Source organism: Pogona vitticeps, chromosome 2 (genome assembly GCF_051106095.1).
Source record: "Pogona vitticeps strain Pit_001003342236 chromosome 2, PviZW2.1, whole genome shotgun sequence".
NCBI classification, from domain to species: domain Eukaryota; kingdom Metazoa; phylum Chordata; class Lepidosauria; order Squamata; family Agamidae; genus Pogona; species Pogona vitticeps.
The window spans coordinates 23,671,586-23,695,593 of NC_135784.1; the positions used below are offsets into that span (position 1 = coordinate 23,671,586).

The 24,008-nt window shown below is 45.4% G+C and overlaps 1 protein-coding gene across 1 annotated transcript in view; it reads left to right on the forward strand.

Moving 5' to 3' along the window:
- The window catches only part of LOC110089773 (complement C4), a 78,185-nt gene that overhangs the window by 16,452 nt on the left and 37,725 nt on the right, over positions 1–24,008 (forward strand). The window contains exons 8-21 of the mRNA XM_072988536.2: positions 4,883–4,988; positions 6,075–6,198; positions 7,650–7,765; positions 9,705–9,875; positions 10,564–10,743; positions 12,220–12,402; positions 14,902–15,057; positions 16,204–16,330; positions 18,063–18,134; positions 18,542–18,742; positions 19,343–19,454; positions 20,944–21,014; positions 21,846–21,985; positions 22,610–22,819. Coding sequence (XP_072844637.2) covers positions 4,883–4,988; positions 6,075–6,198; positions 7,650–7,765; positions 9,705–9,875; positions 10,564–10,743; positions 12,220–12,402; positions 14,902–15,057; positions 16,204–16,330; positions 18,063–18,134; positions 18,542–18,742; positions 19,343–19,454; positions 20,944–21,014; positions 21,846–21,985; positions 22,610–22,819 — 1,969 coding nt within the window. The remainder of the gene's footprint in view (positions 1–4,882; positions 4,989–6,074; positions 6,199–7,649; positions 7,766–9,704; positions 9,876–10,563; positions 10,744–12,219; positions 12,403–14,901; positions 15,058–16,203; positions 16,331–18,062; positions 18,135–18,541; positions 18,743–19,342; positions 19,455–20,943; positions 21,015–21,845; positions 21,986–22,609; positions 22,820–24,008) is intronic.

The following is a 24,008-nucleotide window of genomic DNA, read 5'->3' on the forward strand; positions in this document are numbered from 1 at the left end:
AATAGAGTAGGAACCCCATATCCACAGGGGATCAATGCCAAGCCCCCCCCCCCCCGTGGATGCTGAAAAAGATGGATTTAGCAAATGCTAATATAATAAATACTATACATAGTATACTCTTTAGCTCCATCTAGTGGTCAGTTCTGGTAAATACATTGTAGAAATATATTCTCAGTGAATGCTAGAGGTCCCCAACCCCTGGTCTGAGTCCCTGTGCCAGTTCGTGGCCTGAGCCTGACCAGGCCATGGAGACAGACCTCCCGTCCCCCCACATGCACTCACCCCCCACAGCTGATTTGCGCATGCGTGCACGCTCCACCATGCCTGTGTGAGTGCCGCGTTGCCGTATGCGCATGTGCCCAAGTGGCCACACAAGCGTTGCACCACTGTTTGCGCATGCACATAAGTGTGCACTCATTCATGCGCATGTGAGAGAGAGTGCTTGTTCGCGCATGCGCACAAGCATGGGGTGCCCTGCCTTCCCCAGCTGATCCGCAGGTTGAAAAAAGTTGGGGACCCCTGCTATACATAGCACAGTCTCTGGCTCCATCTAGTGGCCAGTTCTCATAATCTTGTACCTTTACTGTTAGAAATTTATATTGAGGGGATTTTTCTTTTTATATTTTTGTACCATGAATAAGTGAACCAGTGTATATAGATCATGCAGATAAGGGGGGGGGTTCCCTACTGCATTTTTTAAAAAGACAAAAATAGAGCTGGAGGTTATCATTCCTCCTTTTAAAAAGCTAAGTGTGTACTGCTTATATACTATGCCATAGCCTTTGGGCAAGTTACAATTTAATTATGTGGGTTACACATTGCCTGCCACCCCTCTGAGCTGGGTATTCCATTTACTGACCTTGGAAGGATGGAAGGCTTTTAATGTCACATCCCACCTCATACTTCAAAAGTTTGCCTCCTCAGTTAACACTGCTCCTTGTGTGCAAGATAACCACACAAGGAGCTAATCAGGATGATACTGAATCATACCAAAAAGAATACATGCTCTACCTCAGTGTCACAAAGGAGCGGGACAGCTCTTAAAGGGGCAGGATGGCTTGATCTAAGTAGAAATCCATGTGGATGCCGTCATTTGTTTCAAAGCAAAGTACCAACATCGATCCGTACATGGATCTAAATGACAGTGTGAACAGCCTCTATCTTTCAGTATTTGCAAAGAGGCTTGACACTTTTATGTGACTTCCCAAGGGGATTTGATGGCTGAGGTGAAGCAGCAAACGGCTTCCCTTCCACCCGGGCAAGATGTGCAGAACCCCCTAAGCCAACCAGATATTGACCAGTTGTTTCGTTTCGTTTAGTCGTTTAGTCGTGTCCGACTCTTTGTGACCCCATGGACCAGAGCACTCCAGGCCCTCCTATCTTCCACTGCCTCCCGATGTTGTGTCAAATTCATGTTGGTAGCTTCGCAGACACTGTCCAGCCATCTCATCCTCGGTCGTCCCCTTCTCCTCTTGCCGTCGCACTTTCCTAACATCAAGTTTTTTTCCAAGGAGTCTTCTCTTCTCATGAGATGGCCGAAGTACTGGAGCCTCAGCTTCAGGATCTGTCCTTCCAGTGAGCACTCAGGGTTGATTTCCTTTAGAATTGATAGGTTTGTTCTCCTTGCAGTCCAGGGGACTCTCAAGAGCCTCCTCCGGCACCACAATTCAAAGGCATCAATTCTTCGGCGGTCTGCTTTCTTTATGGTACAGCTCTCACTTCCATACATCACAACAGAAAAAACCATAGCTTTGACTATTCGGACTTTTGTTGGCAAGGTGATGTCTCTGCTTTTTAAGATGCTGTCAAGATTTGTCATTGCTTTCCTCCGAAGAAGCAGGCGTCTTTTAATTTCGTGGCTGCTGTCTCCATCTGCAGTGATCATGGAGCCCAGGAAAATAAAATCTGACACTGTCTCCATATCTTCCCCTTCTATTTCCCAGGAGGTGATGGGACCAGTGGCCATGATCTTAGTTTTTTTGATGTTGAGTTTCAGACCGTTTTTTGCACTCTCCTCTTTCACCCTCATTACAAGGTTCTTTAATTCCTCCTCACTTTCTGCCATCAGAGTGATATCATCTGCATATCAGAGGTTGTTGATATTTCTTCCGGCAATCTTAATTCCGGCTTGGGATTCCTCCAGCCTTCCGCATGATGCATTGTGCATAAAAGTTAAATAAGCAGGGAGACAATATACAGCTTTGTCGTACTCCTTTCCCAATTTTGAACCAATCAGTTGTTCCATATCCAGTTCTAACTGTTGCTTCCTGTCCCACATATAGGTTTCTCAGTAGATAGATAAGCTGGTCAGGCACTCCCATTTCTTTAAGAACTTGCCATAGTTTGCTGTGGTCGACACAGTCAAAGGCTTTTGCATAGTCAATGAAGCAGAAGTAGATATTTTTCTGGAACTCTCTGGCTTTCTCCATAATCCAGCGCAGGTTAGCAATTTGGTCTCTAGTTCCTCTGCCTCTTCGGAATCCAGCTTGTACTTCTGGGAGTTCTCGGTCCACATACTGCTGAAGCCTACCTTGGAGGATTTTGAGCATAACCTTGCTAGCATGTGAAATGAGTGCAATTGTACGGTAGTAGGAGCATTCTTTGGCACTGCCCTTCTTTGGGATTGAGATGTAGACTGATCTTTTCCAATCCTCTGGCCACTGTTGGGTTTTCCAAACTTGCTGGCATATTGAATGTAGCACCTTAATAGCATCATCTTTCAAGATTTTAAATAGTTCAACTGGAATGCCATCACCTCCACTGGCCTTGTTGTTAGCCAGGCTTTCTAAGGCCCACTTGACTTCACTCTCCAGGATGTCTGGCTCAAGGTCAGCAACTACATTGTCTGGGTTGTCCGGGATATCCAAATCTTTCTGATATAATTCCTCTGTGTATTCTTGCCACCTCTTCTTGATGTCTTCTGCTTCTGTGAGGTCCCTCCCATTTTTGTCCTTTATCATGTCCATCTTTGCGCAAAATGTTCCTCTAATATCTCCAATTTTCCTGAAAAGACCTCTGGTTTTTCCTTTTCTGTTATTTTCCTCTATTTCTTTGCAGTGTTCATTTAAGAAGGCCCTCTTGTCTCTCCTTGCTATTCTTTGGAAGTCTGCATTCAGTTTTCTGTAACTTTCCCTATCTCCCTTGCATTTTGCTTCCCTTCTCCTCTCTGCTATTTCTAAGGCCTCGTTGGACAGCCACTTTGCTTTCTTGCATTTCCTTTTCTTTGGGATGGTTTTCGTTGCTGCCTCCTGGACAATGTTACGAGCCTCTATCCAAAGTTCTTCAGGCACTCTGTCCACCAAATCTAGTTCCTTAAATCTGTTCTTTACTTCCACTGTGTATTCATAAGGGATTTGGTTTAGATTATACCTGAGTGGCCCAGTGGTTTTTCCTACTCTCTTCAGTCTAAGCTTGAATTTTGCTATGAGAAGCTGATCATCAGAGCCAAAGTCAGCTCCAGGTCTTGTTTTTGCTGACTGTATAGAGCTTCTCCATCTTTGGCTGCAGAGAATATAATCAATCTGATTTCGATATTGCCCATCTGGTGATTTCCATGTATAGAGTCGCCTCTTGTGTTGTTGGAAAAGAGTGTTTGTGATGACCAGCTTATTCTCTTGACAAAACTCTATTAGCCTTTGTCCTGCTTCGTTCTGAACTCCAAGGCCAAACTTCCCTGTTGTTCCTTTTATCTCTTGGCTCCCTACTTTAGCATTCCAGTCCCCTAGAATGAGAAGAACATCTTTCTTTGGTGTCAGTTCTAGAAGGTGTTGTAAATCTTCATAAAACTGTTCAATTTCAGTCTCCTCAGCAATGGAGGTTGGTGCATAAACTTGGATTATTGTGATGTTGAAAGGTCTGCCTTGGATTCGTATGGACATCATTCTATCATTTTTGAGATTGTATCCCATTACAGCTTTTCCCACTCTTTTGTTGACTATGAGGGCCACTCCATTCCTTCTATGGGATTCTTGCCCACAGTAGTAGATATGATAATCATCTGAGCTGAATTCGCCCATTCCTGTCCATTTTAGTTCACTGATGCCCAGGATGTCGATGTTTATTCTTGCCATCTCCTGTTTGACCACCTCCAGCTTCCCAACGTTCATAGATCTTACATTCCAGTTTCCTATGCAGTATTTTTCTTTGCAACATTGGACTTTCCTTTCACTTCCAGGCACATCCACAGCTGAGTGTCCTTTCGGCTTTGGCCCAACCATTAGCTCTGGAGTTACTTGTACTTGTCCTCTGCTCTTCCTCAGTAGCATGTTGACCAGTTGTGGAGACAGGAAAATCCCCTATATGCTTGTTCTCAACCCTTGGGATAAAAATACAATAATCAGGGAAATAAAGAATTATTTGCTACTCACATGTTCACGACATGCCTGATGTGCTTTACTCAGCCTAAAGGGTAGGACCCGCCCGGTACTTGATGCACAGACCCCTTCAGGATTTTGAACACCATGGTCATGCTATGTGTGTAGAAACTGATGTGAAATCTTGTTTGTTTGTTTGTTTAAGCTACTTGTATACCATCCAGTTGAATGACAAGCGCTACTCCGGATGGTTGACAATAAAAGGAATGTATCTCAACAAACCCAACACTGCAAAATAAACATTAAACAATGCAAATTAAAATTAACCAGAAATCTAAAACCTAAATGACTACAGGACCAGGCAGCATAACAACTCAAGGGAGGACGTCTTGAAGAGCTCATTTGGAGAGCATGGTCTTTCGCTTCCTCTTGAAGGTTGGGAGGGAGGGGGGCCTGGCGTGATGGATCGCACGTGATGATGCCCGTGGGCGGGCTGTACAATCCACACATCCACCAGCACCCCTGAAGCCAAACCTTTGTGTTCTCTGCGGTTTCTTTCCTCTTTGCAGATTTTTCTATGGGAAGGGTGTCACCGGCACAGCTTATGTGAGGTTCGGTGTGAGTGATGATGATGGTGGGAAAACATATATCACAGGGCTGGAGCAACATGTTATGGTAAGAAAACCCAAAGGTTTCCGCATATCACCCAGGTTAGTGGCAGTTACTGAGCCGTGAGGCAACGCTTTCTGCGCATGTTCAAGCAACCTTGTTCCTTCTGCGCACATTCAAGCTTACGTGTCCGTCTCCGAGGTTTAAAGCATAGCCCTAACAGCAAGATTAAAAGTTCACCCCTTAAAATAGAAGTGGAAACTTTGGCCTGTCTCATATTTTGCAGTCTGCGTGCCAGAAGTCCCAGCACAGTCTGTAGTGGGGATTATGGGAAGTTTAGTCGATAGCGTGACTTTGTCTTCATATCTGTTACCTATGTATTTGATATGAAAGATCTGCAAGGTTGCAACAGGAGGAAATATGTATTTGCTTTAACCTTTAGCCTGACTGCAAGGTGGAAAATCAGCTAGCCAGATGTGGGCTGCGTGGTCCCAGAGAAAGGTCCCGTCTCTCCCCTGTCTGTTGCTTCCTGGTTTTGGGGAGGAAAGCGAGAGCCATTTCTGACATAAGCCAGCCATCTTGACAGGATATATAAAAATGGCTACTTACAACCTCCTACTCCCAAGTTTTCAGGAACAAAATTTGCCATTTTTAGTTCTAAAGTTCAGGGAGTTTGAGGGGAAAGGTGGCCGTCAAAGATCCGGGGAAGGCAAAAATAGACCCCACAGCAGTGGTTCAGTCACTTTGGGTCCCCAGATGTTCTTGGACTACAACTCCCAGAAGCCTTCTCCACTACCTCTGCTGGCCAGGATTTCTGGGAATTGTAGTCCAAGAATGCCTGGAGACCCAAGGTGAAGAACCAATGTCCTGAAGCCTCAGAATTTGCCAGTTCCTGTTTTAATTTATTTATTTCATTTACAGTATTTATTAAATTTATACCCCGCCCATCTAGACACAAGTCTACTCTTTAATGCCTCCTGAAGGCCCCACACTGGACCTATGGAACTGAGTTTTCCCGGTGTGTGTCAAACATCCCCACTCTAAAATCTCTTTCTTTCTTCATAATAGGGCACTTGGGTCTTAACTTTTGTGTGTGTGTTATTTTACACTCTCCCACCCGCAACTTGGACCCCTGATTTTTCTCCTTATCAGATAACGGATGGCCGGGGCTCAGTCGCCCTCCAACGCAGTCTTTTCGCAGAGAAGCTGGGGCGCCCTCTTCAGGACCTGGTTGGAACATCACTCTACATTGCCGCTACAGTCATAGAATCAGCAAGTAAGCTTGGCTACAGGAAGCCCCTTCTCTGTAAAGAAGCCTATCTAACCATAACGCTGAGCCAAAACCAGGTTTTCCCCTTCTTGAGATGCTGCCAACATTTGCATAAATGATCTGTAGATATTTGCAGAGGGTAGAGATGGGCCGAACCTCGGTTCGGAAGTTTGTGATGGTTTGTAAGTACAGGTCCTACACTTCCCTTGCTTCCCTGGCTGGATCCTCCACTCACCAGTCGGAGCGTGCCCCTCTCCTCCTCCTCTTTGGCCATTTGACCAGTCTCCAGTAGAAGCACGAACTTCCCTGAACCGCCTCCTTGGCTGATCGCCCCACTCAGACAAGGAGGCAGGACAGTCAAACCCATGCTCTTCTTGGAGAATGGGTAGATATAAGTGGCTAGGGTTTACTTAATCTGTCTGGCGGGTTCAGTATCTACTGGCTGGATAGCCTGGTGGTTTAGATATCTGGCTATGGAGCCGGACGTTGGGAGTTCTATTCCCCACTGGGCCTCCTGTGAGTAAAGCTAACCTGTGTGGCCTTGGGCAGGGGGCACAATCCGATCAGAAGAAGAGAATGATAAATCAGCTCTGAATATTCTCTACCTTAAAAACCCTCTAAAGAGTCGCTATAAGTCAGAATTGACTTGAAGGCACATAATGTTGATGATAATGATGATCTACTTAAGATTGTACTGTGTGAGCTTGGGTCAGTTACTATATCAGCCAGACCTACCTCGCAGGGTTCTTGTGAGAATAAAGTAGCGGGGGAGAAGTTTAATGTACACCCCTTGGACTTCACGGGAGGAAACTCAGGATATAGATAAAATAAAAGGAAGGAATGAAAGAAGGAAGGAAGGGAAAAAAATTCATCTCTTCAAATTCTTGCTTTTTTGCTTAGAAAGTAGTCTGCATTACCAGGGAATGTGATGGATTCAGATATTATTTGTCAAACTGGCAAATGATGGATGGATGGGGTGACAGCTTTGTACAAAGGTTGTTGGCCATTTTGTCTTCAGGTTTAGCTCATACAGAGGTAGGTCCCTGCCTACCACTTACCTTCCCAGCCCAAAGGGCGAGAAGGGCATGCTAGCTAGGGGACTCTGCTCTTTTCTCTCCATTCATGAGCACAGCCAAGGAGCTCACAGTGACGGCATCCAGGGCCCATCTTCTTTCCCCTGACATGGTCGTGTCTGTGAAGGGGTCCATGCAGGTCTGGTCATCTTCCCCAGTGTGTGGGGAGGTCAACTGGTGCCCTGAAACAAGCTTTTTACCCCCATTCTGTTACTTCAGCCATACAACCGCAGATGAAAAAAATCTGATCTTGAACCTTCTTCGCCACTGAGAGAGGAACGGAAATGAACCAAACAGTTTCTATGGGCCTTTCTCGGTGGTGTGCCTCGGAGGGAGGAAAAGTCTAATTTTTCTTCCTTACCTTTCCTTCTGTTGTTCTTGTAGGTGGCGAGCTGGAGGAACAAGAGCTTGCCTCAGTGAAATTTGTGTCGTCTCCCTATTCGCTGGACGTGTCCAAAACCAAGCGCCATTTTGTGCCCGGTGCCCCCTTTGATGTGCTGGTGCGTGTTTTGCATCTGGAGAGCGCATTTTTAAATTAACTTGTTACCATTACTAATTATAGGGGTTGAAAAGTAACCCATTCCTGTTACTTGTTGTGGTGTTAGAGAAGTAACTCATCTTCTCTTGTGTGTTGCACTGACTATTCCTAAGCTACAACTACTCTACTTTTTTAAAACAAACAAACAGATGTAAGGTTGATTTTAAAATGGCCAAGTTTGAAATGTTCCTTTAAAAATACCTCTAAAAACATGTTAAAACGCCCTTAACGTTTTAGCTTTCCAAATGAGTCCAAAAAGTCTACACCAACAAAGTCATGTCATTCCTATTACACCCTTGTGTACCTAGAAAGTAACTATTTGCATGTAACGATGCAACAGACAGCTGTGAAGATGTGTGCCTGATTGCATCAGAAAGGATCACTTTAACTTGAGTGATCTCCCTTGAAGTGACCCTTTCGTCCTTTAAGGAATTTCTCCGTTCCACCCACAAACACTTAGTAGCCCTACCGCTGGGCCAAAAAGGACCACTTTGGGCATGAATTGGCTCGGAGTGCTGTTCCCTGTACATCTTGGGGTGGACGGCTTAGTGGTTGAGGTCGCTGGCTGCAGAGCCAGAGGTTGGGAGTTCGATTCCCCGCTGGGCCTGCTTGACAGGGACTGAACTTGATGATCTAGAACAGGAGTCCCCAATCTCCCCGGTTCGTGGCCCAGAGCCGGACCGTAGCCTTGGCCGGACCAGGCTGCAGACACATCTTCCGCCCCTACACACACTCCCCCCTGCATACCCACCTGCACCCCACCCTTGCATGCATGCACACAAGTGTGCCCCCACTCCTTTGCACATGCACATGAGTGCCCATGCGCCCGCATGAGTGAGTGCCGCCCCTTCATGCATGTGACCCCAAACTGGTCCGCAGTATCAAAAAGGTGGGGACCACTGATCTAGAGGGTCCCTTCCAGCTCTGCAGTTCTAAGAAACGGGTGTGATCACCAGGAAAAAGCTTGCACAAGACTGTGCTACAAGAGGTCAAAAATGCAAGCTATACCGTACGTCCATACGATCACATCCTGTTACTTCCAAACTCTAATCACATGTCCTTGTTGCAAGAGATGCTTTGTTACAAGTGATGTCCGACATGCAATCCTCCTTTCCAAGCTGTCCTCCCCTTTTCCTCAAAGCCTCCTCACCCACCTTGTCTTCGCTGGCTTCTCGAATTGAGCCTCTTAGCTACCTGCATTCACTGTTCCAGTGGACTTGTCCCTTTTAGATACCCTCTGAATTGCAGGACGTAAGCTTTGGAGACTTACAGAACTGTTCCTCTGGATGGGCATTTCTGGAAGATGGAATCAAAACATCTTCCTACTTGATCTAGAGAAGGAAGACGTTGGAGTCAAAGTCTAAATAGATCCAAACCCAGCTATGTAATAGGTTTTCACATTACACAGAGATAGGAATCCTGTCATTTCTGGAGCATCATGATTAAGAGAGGTCCATCTTTCTAGCATTTGGGCAGGGGGAGTAATATATGGTTTGGAAGGCAGGTAAGAGGGAGAATTCGAAAGGTTTCCATAGCCATAGGTGTTTTCTGGAGACAGAACAGAACAGTTCAAGATACTTTGTTACCTGAGTCAAAGGAGGAGATGACACCATCTTTCTTGTCCCTTCTTATTTAGCCAGTTGACTGAAAGCTGAGTCTGACTTCAATGCTAGTGAAAGGAATAGCATTCTTAATTTCTGCCCAAGGGTAGAGCCGGCTGGGGAGGAAAATATGCATGTTACATACACACGAATTATTTTGCTTTTTTTGCGGGTCGGTGTGCAGGCATTTGTTTATTACCTTTTCTAATTTGTTGCTTGTATCATTCACATATGTGTCATAAAGATTTCTGTGTGGTTTTTTTTTTAAAAAAATACTATTTTATTTGTTGTTTTACCCAGGCTACGGTTTTACTCCCAGATGGTACACTGGCTCCTCGCCTCCCCGTCCGCGTCTCAGCAGCGACCTCTGGAGCCTCCACTCTTGGAGAGGCCGAAATCCTGAGCAACGATCGTGGGATTGTGACGCACAGAATCAATGTTCCTCCCACGACTACCTCCATCACTGTCAGGGTATGTATGAGCCGCCATCTCTCCCGTACCAGGAGAAAAAATGAGTATAATAAAGACATTCTCATAGGTGGAAGGAAAGAGAAAGTACCGTTGGCGGAAACGTTATAACCAGACAAAGACCTTTCTCTTCAGGCAGGCTTTCCCTTAGTGACTAGCTATCTGAGAGCAGGGTTTTGAATGGATTGCTGGGCTCTGTTGCTTTTAAATGTGTTTTCAGTCTTGTTTTAATTTGTCCTTTTTAATATAATACTTCTTCAATTCTTTTTAAAATTCTTCTGTGGATAACAGTGTGTGTATATATATATATACAGTGGGGTCTCGACTTAAGAACTTAATCCGTATTGGAAGGCAGTTCTCAGGTCGAAAAGTTCTTAAGTTGAATCTGCATTTCCCATAGCAATGCATTGAAAACCATTTAATCCGTATCTGCTCTTTTCGTCCATAGAAACTAATGGGAAGCTGCTATTCCGCCTTCTGCCACTAGAGGGGGATTTTTTTCTTTTTTCCTTTTAACCTAAGATGACTTAGCTTTAAAAAAAAGGGAAAAAAAGAGTTCGTAACTCGAATCTAAGTTCGTAAGTCGAGTCCATATATTCCTATGAGAGCGGTTCGTAAGTCGAAACGTTCGTATGTCGAGTCGTTCGTAAGTCGAGACCCCACTGTATATCACATTTGTGTTTTTGCACAGCTGGCAGCAGGGACAGATTTTCCAGCAGAAGCTACCTTGACGGCCAAGGCCATGGACTCCCAAAGTGGCAACTACCTGATCATAGAAAGTCCACGTTATCAAGACATCAGCCCCGGAGAAACCCTCATACTTGCGTTGAAACACGTTGGATCGAGTGCCTTCTCCAAATTCCACTACATGGTGAGTCTGAGTGACGTGAGAGTGGGCCACATCGTTCTTGGGATATGTGAGAAATGAACTGATATTCCCAGGGGTTCTGTATTCTTTTTCTAGCCTCTGATCTCCCCTTTAATTTCTGTGATCAAGCTACAAGTTCATAGCTTGTTACTACAAGGTAATAGTCATGTAAGCAGGCCCTCCCCAGTGCGTCTTTTTGTCTACTTGGGATGGTTTAAGTGCAGGGACTTATAGAACAAAATTAGCTTCCACTCCCCCACCCCAGAGTAGATCACCCCTTTTCATCTCTTCAGCGGCATCTACAGTCTCAATAGCTCACTCTGAGATATTGGTAAGAGAAAGAATAAAACTTTTCATTTACTTACAATTGAACAAATGAAAAACAGCATACTGTACGAAAATGACTCCTTACAGCAACAGGCCGCAACAGACTCAGCGCCTGCTTCCAAGCAAACTCCTGCAGACTAAACTCTGCACGAACTGCCAGCAGACTAAAAGAGAGGCGAGACTCTCTTTGAAATCAGATGGCTTTTAAAAGCTTATTTTTTTCAAACTAAAACACTACCTTCTAGAAGCAAAACACCCACCCCTTTAAATGTAAATAAATAGGAGGAATATTGGAGGGAAGAGATATTGGAGGCCCTTGAAACATGACAAAATTATCTCATCTATAATATGAGGAAACCTTTTCAGGAAAATAAATGTAGAATTTTTTTTTCAGGGACCTCAGAAGGCTGCATGGTGTCTAATCCCTGCTTTAAAGGCGGAGTTTGAATGCCTTGCAGAATTTTGAACTTCTGGAGAAATTCCTTTTTGCTTCGTGGTAGGAGTAGAGAGTGCAAGCTCCCCAGAGAGTCCAGCCCTCTGAGATGTCTGTAGTAGAAAGAACATAAAATGTTTCAGTAGTTACAGTTGTACTTACAGGCAGTAAAGTTTGCACAAACTTAACTTCCAACGGACTAAAGAGAGGGAAAAAGGACACTCAGCAGAGAGGCGGAGCTCTCTTTGAATGCAGAAGCAGGAAGGAATGATTCTTTAGTGCTGGTTAGATTGACAGTCCAGATAAGTCCCTCCCAGTCCCTCAAACCACAGGGAGCATGCGAGGTTGTTAAAACTCCCCAACAGAATCCCTGCATATTCCACTACATTTGAGGCTGCTTGCCCTTTCTTTTATCGGATAGCCTCCTCATCAGGAACATCCTCCTCCTCCTCCTTTCTATGCCACAGCAGCTGCTGGTCGAGGGGTTCTCCTTAGTTTGTAGTTGGTAAGAAATTTCCCACATTTGGAATTCTTCTCAGATTGAGATAGAAGAACTCGAAATCAAAAAAGAAAGAAAGAAAAGAACGTGAGTGAAAGTGGCAGATCCTTTGATCTATAATTACAGCACCATGATCTGAATGTGAGCTTTTAGATGTTCAAAAAGCAGTGGTGGGATACATGCTAAGCACTCCTCTTTGAACCGGCTTATGCACTTTCAGGTATTGAACAAAGGGGACATTGTCTACGTGAAGAGCGTCCCTCGTGGCTCCTATACTGCCGTCTCGGTTCCCATCACAACCGCCCTTATGCCCGCTTTCCGCTTTGTGGCCTTCTACCGCCTTGGAGATGAGACTGTAGCAAACTCCATCTGGGTGGATGTTGTGGATCAATGTGAGGGGAAGGTGAGTCACATTTGAAAATGAATTTCTCTGCATGAATGCGTTGAATTTCTGCTTAAATCCCTCCAGCTGCACAGCAGAAGTGTAAGAGCAGAATAACTTCCAGTCCCTCAGTTTAGTGCACCCCACCCCCTTTTTTTTTTATCAGCTGGTACTGGGACGTGGTGAGGGATGTGATGGCGCTGTGGGCTATACCGCAAAAGCCTTTGTGTGCTGCAGGGTCAGAAGATCAGCAGTTGTAAGATCGAATCCACGCAACGGAGTGAGCTCCCGTCGTTTTGTCCCAGCTCCTTACCAACCTAGTAATTCAAAAGCATGTAAATATGAGTAGATAAATAGGTACCATCTTGGTGGGAAGGTAAACAGCATTCTACCTGTATGTATAGCCGCGCTGGCCACATGACACCGGAAACTGTCTTCGGACAAACGCTGGCTCTACGGCTTGGAAACGGAGATGAGCACCGCCCCCTAGAGTCGAACATGACTGACTAAAATGTCAAGGGGAACCTTTACCTTACTTATATTCTCTGTAACTCATTCTGAGACATTAGTTGGCGAGAAAATAAAAAAAAGGTTTTGTTTACTTATCGTTGAACAGATACAAGAGCAAACTGACAAACTTGACTATTTCGAGCCATAGGCCTCAACAGATTGACTGACTTGTTCCGACAGATGACAGAGAGGGAAAAAGCAGAGCAAAGAGGCGGGGCTCTCTTTGAACCAGAGGCCAGAGAAGGAACGGTTGGTTAGTGGTGTTAGTGACTGACAGACACCCCAACCCAGAAAGGTCCCTCTCAACCACACCTACGAGAGGCAGCATGCGAGATTGCAGAAATTCCTAACAGAAGACACCTTGCCAAAATTCATTCCTGAAATTTGTGGGGTTGATTTGGGCATTCATTCTTCAGCTGTACGAATTGCCAGTCAGCCAGGGGTATTCGCGGCATATCCTTACATCGCATGGGGAACTGGACGGGATGATTTTTGAGATCCTTTCCTGCTCTGTTCCCCCCCCCCCCACTCTGTAGTTCTATGCCAAACGAGGCTGATCATTGTCAAAGCTCGGACATGTAACTGTTTTGAACAACAGACTCCCAGATTTCCCCCAGCCAGGATTCCGGGAAATGGAATCCTCAAAATTACCAATTTCCAGCGTCTTGCACTGCAGATACAAGCGCCATCTTAGTGTGAGTAGTAGTATCCATAACTGGGGGAATGACTTTTTAAAAGTAATTCATTCCTATTCCTTGCCATGGTTCATTACAAAGTTTAAAGAGCATAAATCATTTTGCTGTTACTTTTCTATTATTGTTCCATTATAATTATAAAAGCATAACCATAATTCGAACACATGATAGGGGTGATAACGGGGCAGCATAAAATTGAAAAATGCCGCTAACATTTCCTTAGAAGTAGCTCATGTGATTTACAGAACAGGGTTTGGGGCATTGCCATTTATTCCATTTATATCCTATCCTTCGTAATGAGAGCTTGGAGTAACGAACAGTTCTTACTTAGCATGCTTTGCTTTGTGATGGATCACTGGAAGGTAGACATGTGTTTAATTAGCGAATCTAATTGCGAAGGCATATATCAGTAAAGAAATCCTGTTGAGGGAGAGAAAATAGGTCAATTAGAGGGAATATACTTAGCAACTATTTTGACTTCTAACACTTTGGGGGATTTTTTTTCTTTTCTAGGAAAAAGTCCTGTTTTGTACAATTTGCCATTTTTAGCGAACAACTGGTGTTAACTTGATTTGAAATGGTTTACAACCTCCTGCAGAATTTAGTTCAGTGTAATATTCTTTGCTTTTCACACACCTTTTAAACAACTGCATTTTAGGTTTTGATTTGATTGTGCACGTCCTGGAGCATTCTGTTTTGTAGGTAGCTTAAAATTCCAATAAATAAAATATAGATCCTTGATCGGACACAGGAGGATAGGCCATTGATAGAAAGAGAAGATAAAGGAGAGTGAAATTAGAAGATAAGAATGGGAAGGCAGGCATCCCCATAAAGGGAGCAGTTGAACCCCAGGAATTGGATGAATGGATAAATTCAATTTTAAAAGCTGTGTGCGAGTGTGGTTCAGGGTATCAAAATGTCCCAGGGCATCCTGAGGGGTGATATGATAGCACTTTTCAAATATTTGAAAGGCTGTCATAGAGAGGAGGGGCAAGATCTGTTCTCGATCATCTCAGAGTGCAGGACATGCAACAATGGGCTCAAGTTAAAGGAAGCCAGATTTTGGTTGAATATCAGGAAAAACTCCCTAACTGTTAGAGCAGTACGACGACAGTGGAACCAGTTACCTCAGGAGTTGGTGAGTGCTCCAACACTAGAGGCATTCAAGAAGAATTTAGATAATCCCCTGGCAGAGCTGCTTTGATGGTATTCCTGCCTTGAGCAGGGTCTTGGACTCAATGGCCTTGTAGGCCCCGTCCAACTTCACTTTTCTATGATTCTATGATCCCTAACAATGCCCGCTTCTGATTTTCAGCTGGAGCTCCGCGTATCGGGGAACAAAGATGAGATGCGCCCTCAGGACCGTGTGTCACTCACCATAAGCACGGACGCAAAATCGTTTGTGTCTCTTTCTGCCACGGACTCAGCAGTGTATGCTCTCAACCGGAAGAATCGCCTCACGCAGGGCAAGGTAACCCCCTCGCCTTCCCTGTCCACTGCCTTTACTGTGGCTGTCATTGTTGTTTCTAAGTCCCTTCCCTTTCCTTGTGAGAAACCTTTTTCGCCTCATTGCTGTAATTTCCCCAAGATTCACCGACCACTGTTGAAGAAATCCTTGTGGCTGGCCTGTGCTGTCCAACCTTGTAAACAATTTTTTAAAAACCACATTTCCTAAAATTCCTATGCTTGAGAATTCTGGATAATAATGAATCATCATCTTCCCAGGCTAGGTAGGTCTCTCTGTGTAGCCACTCTTAAGAAGGCCTGAAAGTCAGCTACAAGAGGCAGGATCTTCTTTGTGATGGCACCGATCTTATAGAAGCAGCTCCCGGAGGAGGTACGCCGGGTGCCCTCCCTGCTTTCATTCAGGAGACAACTGAAAACACTGCTTTTTAGGGCGGCTTTCCACAACGACCCTGGTTCAAGGTTCACCTCCCTTCCCATCATGATTGGGAAAATTCCTCTTGGTGTCATTTGGCTTCATGCTACTGTGTTTTGTTTTCTACTGGTCGTTTGTATGTTCATATACGTTTCAGCCTGTTGTAAACCACCCAGAATAATGCTTCTGCCCTATAGGGTTGGTATATAAGTTAAAGTAATTATTAGTGATGATGATGATGATGGGGCCAGCTGCCTGGTCCCAGGGCTCCCCCTAGAGGAAGGAAAGGGTAAAGCACTTCTGAGTATTCTCTACCTGGAAATCCCTGAAAAGGGTCACCGTAAAGCGGAATTGACTTGATGGCACACAATTGTTATTATTATATGTTTACTCCCGGAAGAGGGATGCTTAACTGGATTTTCTGCCTTCGGGTACCAGCAATGACCCTTGCGTGCCTTAGGTGTGATGCGCTTTCTTATGGACATCCAGGGCTCTGCGTTTTACTCCTTGGCCTCAGGCATCAAAATGTGCTGGGCCAGTATTTCTGCACCTATGGAACAAGGACACGCTCAGCACTAATGCAAATTCTTGCACCTGACATGATAACCAGATGGTTTCAGGACCCTCTCTCCCTGTCCTCTCGTGGGAACCCTCCCGTAGGTTGTTCCAGCCATTCCAGTCCGTTATCTCAATTTTCAGCTTCTTTGTGTTGTTGTTTTTCTTTCTTTCTGCAAATAGGTGTTCCAAGCCATGGGAAGTTACGATCTTGGCTGCACCGCAGGAAGTGGAGAAAACACCATGGGGGTTTTTGCCGATGCAGGGCTCTCCCTTCGCGCTGGCCCCCTGCAGAGCTCCCTTCGGAAGGGTGAGTCCCAGACCTTTAGGAAAGTTGCTCTTTTAGGGCTAGGCAAAGCTAAAGGTTCCCCTTGACATTTAGTCCAGTCGTGTCCGACTCTAGGCGGTGGTGCTCATCCCCATCTCCAAGCCGTAGAGCCAGCGTTTGTCCGAAGACAGTTTCCATGGTCACGTGGCCAGCGTGACTAGACATGGAACGCCGTTACCTTCCCACCAAGGTGGTCCCTATTTATCTACTCACATTTTTACATGCTTTCGAACTGCTAGGTTGTCAGGAGCTGGGACAAGCAGCGGAGGCTCACTCCATCGCGTGGATTCGATCTTATGACTGCTGGCCTTCTGACCTTGCAGTACAGAGGTTTCTGCCAGTAGCGCCCCTATTGCAGGCCACATTGTGATTCTGTTACAATGACAACCCCTTGCCATTGCGTCTTTTTTTTAAAAAAAATACATAATTATAATGATTACCTGATTACATTTAATAATTAAGCGAAGTGTGCTGTTTATATATTGCCTTATAGCACTTAAAGCTCTCTCTGGGCAGTTTACAATTTTAATTTTGCTGACTATGGGTTCCCCCACCCACCCACCAGCGAGCTGGCTACTCAGTTTACTGACCTCAGCAGGATGGAAGTCTGAGTCAGTCTCAAGCCAGCTACCTGATCCCGTTGGATCGAACTCAGGTCATGAGTAGAGTCTTGACTGCAGTATTGCAGTTTAACCACTGCGTCATGAGGTGCAATAAAAAGGATTACATTTAGTTAGTATATAATATAAACCTGTGCTAGAATATAAACTACAGTATCTAAAGTAGCCTTTTTTCAGCCTGGGACCCTCTAGGTACAATTCTCATCACAGGTCGCACGAGCCTGGAGGGGTGATGAGATGGAATTGAAATGTGGAAGTCTTCCGTCTGCAATAACAGAAATTAATTTTCTAGTATTGTGTCTTGCTTGGCATTTGGTGCTAACTAAAGCAACGGCATTCATTTTCAGAGTAATTCATTAGGTGCTCCCTGTTTCACCTATAATGTTTACCGTAAAAAGGTAAAGGTTCCCCTTGACAATTTTTTGTCCAGTCGTGTTCGACTGTAGGGGGCGGTGCTCATCCCCATTTCCAAGCCATAGAGCCAGCGTTTTGGTCCGAAGACAATCTTCCGTGGTCACGTGGCCAGTGCGACTTAGACACGGAAGGCTGTTACCTTCCCACCGAGGTGGTCCCTATTTATCTACTCGCATTTTGCATGCTTTCGAACCGCTAGGTTGGCAGGAGCTGGGACAAGCGACGGGCACTCACTCCGTCACGTGGATTCGATCTTACGACTGCTGGTCTTCTGACCCTGCAGCACAGGCTTCTGCGGTTTAGCCTGCAGCGCCACCACGTCCCTTAATGTTTACCGTAGTTGACATAAATGATGGATTATGGCAAACGCTATAAGCGTATCGTATATATAGCATGGTCTCTGGCTTCCTCTAGTGGCCAATTGTGGTATTTCTAGGACTTTTCTTTTAATGTTTTTCAGACCGTGGATAAGTGAATCAGCGGATACTGATGCTGCAGATACAAGAGGCCTACTGTAATTTATCATACCAGTCACTGAGTCTACCCATTTGAAAGCTCTTTCTGTATTCGACTGTTGCCATTACATCATTGACCCCTTCTTTTTTTCTCCCGCCAGCTGCCCCTTTTGATAGGACAAATTCCCGTCTCCCCACTCAACACTTTCCTTTTGGCTTTTTCAGCACACGCATGTAGTGCAGATGTTTCCCGGAAGAAGCGTTCACTGCAGTTCCGGGTGGAAGTGCTGAAGAAGCGTAAGTGATGTGCAGGAAAGGGAGGAAGAGGGTGGGTAGTGGGTCTTCCCCTGAGCCCTGTAGTTCCGAAAGGGCACCGTTTGGGACCACAACTCCCTTAAACCCCATCAAGCACGCTCTGCTAGCAGGACGGCTTCTACGTGGCTTGTTGGATTCTAGGAATTCGAAACCACCACCACCCCAAAAATTTTGCTCATCTTTGATCCATTGTGTGTAGAACACGTTAGGCCGCTTTTCTTAGTTCTTCTGTGTTTGCTCCATTTCTGTTTCCAGTATAATGTTCTCTAGAAAAGAATCCTGAATGCTCTGGAAAAAAGGGTTACGAAAACTCTGCGAATTTTCCTCCCCTTTCGTCCCTAGAATGTGCCCACTTGCATTATCCCTCTTCTTTTTCCCCTTTCCCACAGTTTCCAGGTACGCCAACCCTGAGGACCAAAAGTGCTGCCGGGGCGGAATGGAGCTGCTTCGCCACGCGCGCTCGTGTGAGGACCGCGCCAGGCGGATCCAGGGTCCGAATGCCGAACAGTGCCGGAAAGTCTTTCTCGACTGCTGCAAACATGCCGTCGGTCTGCGCCGCAAGTCATGGGGATCCCACAACCTTGGACGCAGTGAGTAGAAAAGTCAAACCATTCTGCCAAGATTCCAGGGAATATTGTCCTTTCAAAGAAAGCCCACATTTCAGGCACATTAGCTACACAAAGAAGATCATCATCATCATCATAGAGGTGCAGAGTTCGAAGGGACCCTGTGGATCCTTGAGCCAGTCCCTGTCAAGGAGGCTCAGTGGGGAGTTGAATGTCCAACCTCTGGTGTCCAGCAGTTGCTAGTCAGAGTCATATTGGTGTTTGCATAAGTATCACATAATTTTTGCAGCCACTGATTGGCAAGATGCTGAGGCCAATCAAGGTAGCATCCTCTGGTCACACGCCCGATTGTGCAGCCTGTGTCACCTTGACTCCCTTGCCTTCTCTCATCCTCATCTACCTGAAAGGATTCTTATGGGTATAAAGCATATGTGTTGCAAAGCCATGTGTGTTGCCCTCAGAGAAAGAGGAGAGAAAACATCACAATATTCTTCAATACACAGGTAGCCCTCAAAAGAATAGATTTGATCAGTGAAGTTTAGAATCTTGTTAACAGCCAGTGTTTCTGGGATGTGGTAATTCAAGACAGAGCTTTCAGTCTGGAACCTATTCTACTCCATGTAGCTCAAAACCTAGAGGAGGAAGAAGATTTTTTTGATGATGATGCCCTTCAAATCCGGAGTGCCTTCCCTGAGAGCTGGCTTTGGAAAACACTACCTATAGAAGGGTCCCACACGTGAGTAACCCAGTGGTTCTTCTGAGTGTTCCTTCCTAGCTCAAGAATGGTGGGAGTCCCTACTTCCTGTCAGATGCTGGGCTCAAGGTCACTTTAGACTAAAAGTGAATTTGAGATCACACATTCCCAGGATCAGGATCCGAGTGGGAAATGGGCAACATCCCAGTGCTGGGGAAGTACATTTGACTGATCCTGTCCCCAAACACTTGGACTGCCATGATAGGATTTGAGTGTGCTGATTTTTACACCAAGTTTTTTCATATATAGGCTTGTATTTTCACTCATGGTAAGTAACTAGGTCTGCTTGGCAGTTGTGGGTTGGAAGAGCACTAGGTAAGACATACAAAACAGTTGAGAAGTACGGAAGAATGTTCATGAATGGAACTGTCAGCTGATTGGTTGTTGTGATTCCTGGTTGGAGAAAATGTGTGTTTAAGAGAGAAAGTCAGATGTGTGTGTGTGTGTGTGTGTGTGTGTGTGAGAGAGAGAGAGAGAGAGAGAGAGAGAGAGAGAGAGAGAGAGAGAGAGAGAGAGAGAGAGAGATTGTTGGTTAGAGCTTAGAGTGATCTTTTTTAGATGTTAAAAAAGGTGTGTTGTCAGTCAAACTTGAGCTGGAACTTATAGTTTACTTCTCTCTGATAATGGAAGCTTTTTATTCCTTTCTATGTTCTGATGAACTTCTCTTTGGTTTACAAACTTTGTTTATTATTTTTAGAAATAGCAGTAACAAGACCTTATACTCATGCACACCAGGGGCCAGTGCTCAGGCACATAATTTATGTAGTGTCACCAAAGTAAATAATTCTGTATGTTTCACCATGAGCATTTTTATTTCTAGTAAAAAGGCAATGGTGGACCTTTAGTTTCAGCAGTCCTCAGACAGCAATGCAAAGGGAACATTGACTGTTTGCCTAATTTGGGGATAGGGATAATCTAGGAGAGAAAGTCCCTGTTCACAGGCTCATTGGCAATCATATGAGTAGTGAAGGTATATGTGTCTCATTTTTGTGTCCCAGAAATGAGTAAACTAGTTATTTACTTTGTTATTACAGTAAAACCTCCTTATCTGTGAGATCAGTATCCACTGAATCACTTATCCACAGTCTGAAAATATTAAAAATATTAAAAGAAAAAAAAACTCCCCAAAAATATATTTTAAACAATGAAATTACCAGAACTGGCCTCTAGGGGGAGCCAGAGACCATAGCATTTGTTTTTATATAATGTTTATATAATCCATGTTTTTCAGCATCTGTGGGCTTGGTCCTGATTGCCTATTAGATACGGGGGTCTTACTGGAGGGCCAGGTACAATGGGAGATGCTTGTGGGATTTTCAGCCTGATCGGAATTGCTTGCTTCTCTGAACCTTGACTTGGATACTCTTTAGTACAGCATCCGAAGTCTTAGGGTGTCTCGGATTAGCCCTGCCCACTGGAATGTTCCTTCCTGCTCTTCTGAGTATTAAGACCCCGTTTCTGTCTCCCGCAGAGAAGCTTTGATTCTCCCCGATTCCATCACCACCTGGGAGATACAGGCAGTGAGTGTGTCTCCGGAAAAAGGTGAGCTGCGCAGCTCTGTGTTTCTCTTTGTTGGGCAACCCTAAGTTACAGAGATCTACTCTGTGGTTTTATCCTGAGAGCGTCTCTCTTTTTCCCCCCTGCTGTGAGCACCTTCCTATAGCCAGTGTATGGCAATCTGTGGCCCTCCAGATGGATTTTGGACTACAGCTGCCATTGGCCAGGCTGGCTGTGAGTGATGGGAGTTGGAGTTCAAAAATACCTGAAGAGCCACAGGTTCCTAACGCTGTTTATATTCTGTGTTGGGACTTCTGGACCGTTTTCCATCCCTCAGCGCTATGTGGCAGGTGATGTCCCCTAGAGCAGTGGTCCCCAACCTTGGGCCTCCAGATGTTCTTGGACTTCAACTCCCAGAAATCCTGGCCAGCAGAGGTGGTGGCGAAGCTTCTGGGAGTAGTAGTCCAAGAATATCTGGAGACCCAAGGTTGGGGACCACTGCCCTAGAGCAAGTCTATCCGGGCTTCTCATGGCTTCTTAATTTTCATTTTCTGCTGACGTCAGAACTTTCTAGCTTAGATCCAAGCTGGTTGATCATTGTTTTGTGCTGTTCCTTCTTTTTGTTCCCCTGGCCTCTTTTTGACAAACCGATCTTGATTGATCGGCATATTTCCGGCGGCCGTTGGTCTTCTGTTCTGCTTTCATTGTTTCTTCTTTTTTTCCTGTTTTCTGATCCTCTAAATATGTTTATCCATTGTCGGTAGCTGCTTTAGAAGAAAAGCAAGGGAGGCAAATTAGGAATATTTTCATGGCTGATTTCCATAGTTTTGCCCAGCTTTCTCTCTCTCTGATGCTCATTTATTCTTGTACTCTCAGGCATCTGCATCTCAGAGCCTCTTAAGATCAGAGTGTTCCAGGATTTCCACATTTCTCTCCGGCTGCCCTACTCAGTCAAACGATTTGAACAGATGGAACTGCGTCCCGTTCTTTACAACTACCAAGCTAACCCAGTCTCTGTAAGTTAAACTTGCACTTGAATGTCTTGTTTGGGGTTATCAGGTTCATGGAGGCCACAGTATCAGATCTGGGGGTCAACGTGTGTGTGTGGGGTGTGTGTGTGCTTGCTCCAGATGTTGGAAGGCAGAGTGAGCAGGTTCCAGGCAAGAGGCTGGGGAAAAAGCTTGGAGGGCAGTAGTCAGCAGGCCCCCTCCTCTGTGGAGCCATCATCATCATCATCTCAGAACTGCAGAGCTGGAAGGGACCCTATGGATCAGGAAGTCCAGCCCCTGTAAAGGAGGCCCAGTGGGGGAATCGAACTCCCAACCTCTGACTCCACAACCAGACGCTTCTATTTTTATTTATTTTGTATTATTATGTATTTGATACTGTTTTTATTTTCTAATTTTATATTGTAAGCTGCCTAGAGTGGACCGTTGGTCCAGATAGGCGGGATAAAAATCAAATAAATAAATAAACCACTGAGCTATCCAGCAGTGACTTAGTTAATCTATTCTCTGATGAATCTACTTGTTAAGCCTCTTCAAAAACTGCAGCCCTAAACTTAAAAAGTTCAGTTGAAATATGGAGTTGACGGCTACATTTTAACTTTTGTTGTTGTTGTTGTTTTGGGTCCCGTGTAGGTCTTAGTCTATCTGGAGCCAACCGAGGGCATCTGTTCGCCAGCCATGGTGGGGCCAGCACAGAAACAGCGGGTGGAGGTCCCTGGGAAGTCGGCCATCCCTGTGCCTTTTGTTTTGGTCCCCATGGGGACAAACGACCTGCCCATCACGGTGGTTGCGATGGGTTCCTGGGGCACCGGGGACAAAGTGTCCAAAAAGCTACGGGTCGAGGTAAGACATTTTCCTCATCGCAAATGCGTCTTCGACCCTTTGGTGGGTGTAGCTGAACTGTTGGGTGGATGGGCCATTGGGAGATCCAGCTTCTCGTGCCTTATGAGCCATCACCTCGCTGCGTGACCTTGGGCTGAGTCATTCTCTCGGCCCGATCGACCTCACAGGGTTGTTGTGAGAATGACATGAGGCAGAGGAAGAGAGCTTCCTGGAGGTGGCTGCAATAAATCAATAACCCCTATAGTCAACATTAGGGCCAATGATGTGTCTAAAGTCAACGTGTACATTCCATGTCAAGATGTGACATTTGCCCATACGTTTTTCTCTGCACGCACAACGATGGTCACATTGCTTGACTAGAGATGAGCACGAACTGCCGAAGCAGCGGTTCACGATGGTTTGTCCTTCAGCCAACCCTGCCTCCCCTGGCAGGCACTCAGTCAGAGACAGTGCTCACAGGAGATGGGATAGGTGCCTGCTAGAGGAGGCAGAGCTGGGATGCACCGAACATCCGTTCAGCCGAAGGACGAACCAACACGAACTGCCGGTTCGGTGGTTTGTGTCCATCTGTATTCTTGACTATTTGGATTCAGGCTTTAGCTATAATTATGCCCTAATATTAATTTTGAGAGGTAAATCCAGTGCTCAGAAGAGCAGACCCACTTTCAGGTTGGAACTTGTGAAGCTAGCACTTCTATCCTCATCATCTTAGAACTGCACAGCTGGAAAGAATCCTGTGGACCAGGCATCCCCAACCTTGGCCCTCCAGACGTTCTTGGTCTTCAACTCCCAGAAATCCTGGCCAGCAGAGATGGTGGTGAAGGCTTCTGGGAGTTGTAGTCCAAGAACATACGGAGGCCCAAGGTTGGGGACCACTGCTATGGATCATCGGATCCAGCCCCTGTCAAAGAGGCACAGTGGGGAATCAAACTCCCAACCTCTGGCTTTGCAGATAGATCTATAAGTCAGTAGCTCTAGTCGGTTGTTGTCATCATGTATAGTCGAGTCCTTTCTGGTTTCCAGCAACCTATGAATGTGAGTTAACGACCTCCAAAAGCTCCCATTGTTAACACCCCTGCTTAGCTCTTACAAACCCAAAGCTTTCCCGTATTGAATCTTCTTTGGTCAGCCTCCCTTTTTTTAATTTATAGTAGTAGGAACTAGCAACTCAGCTCACATCTGGAGCTCA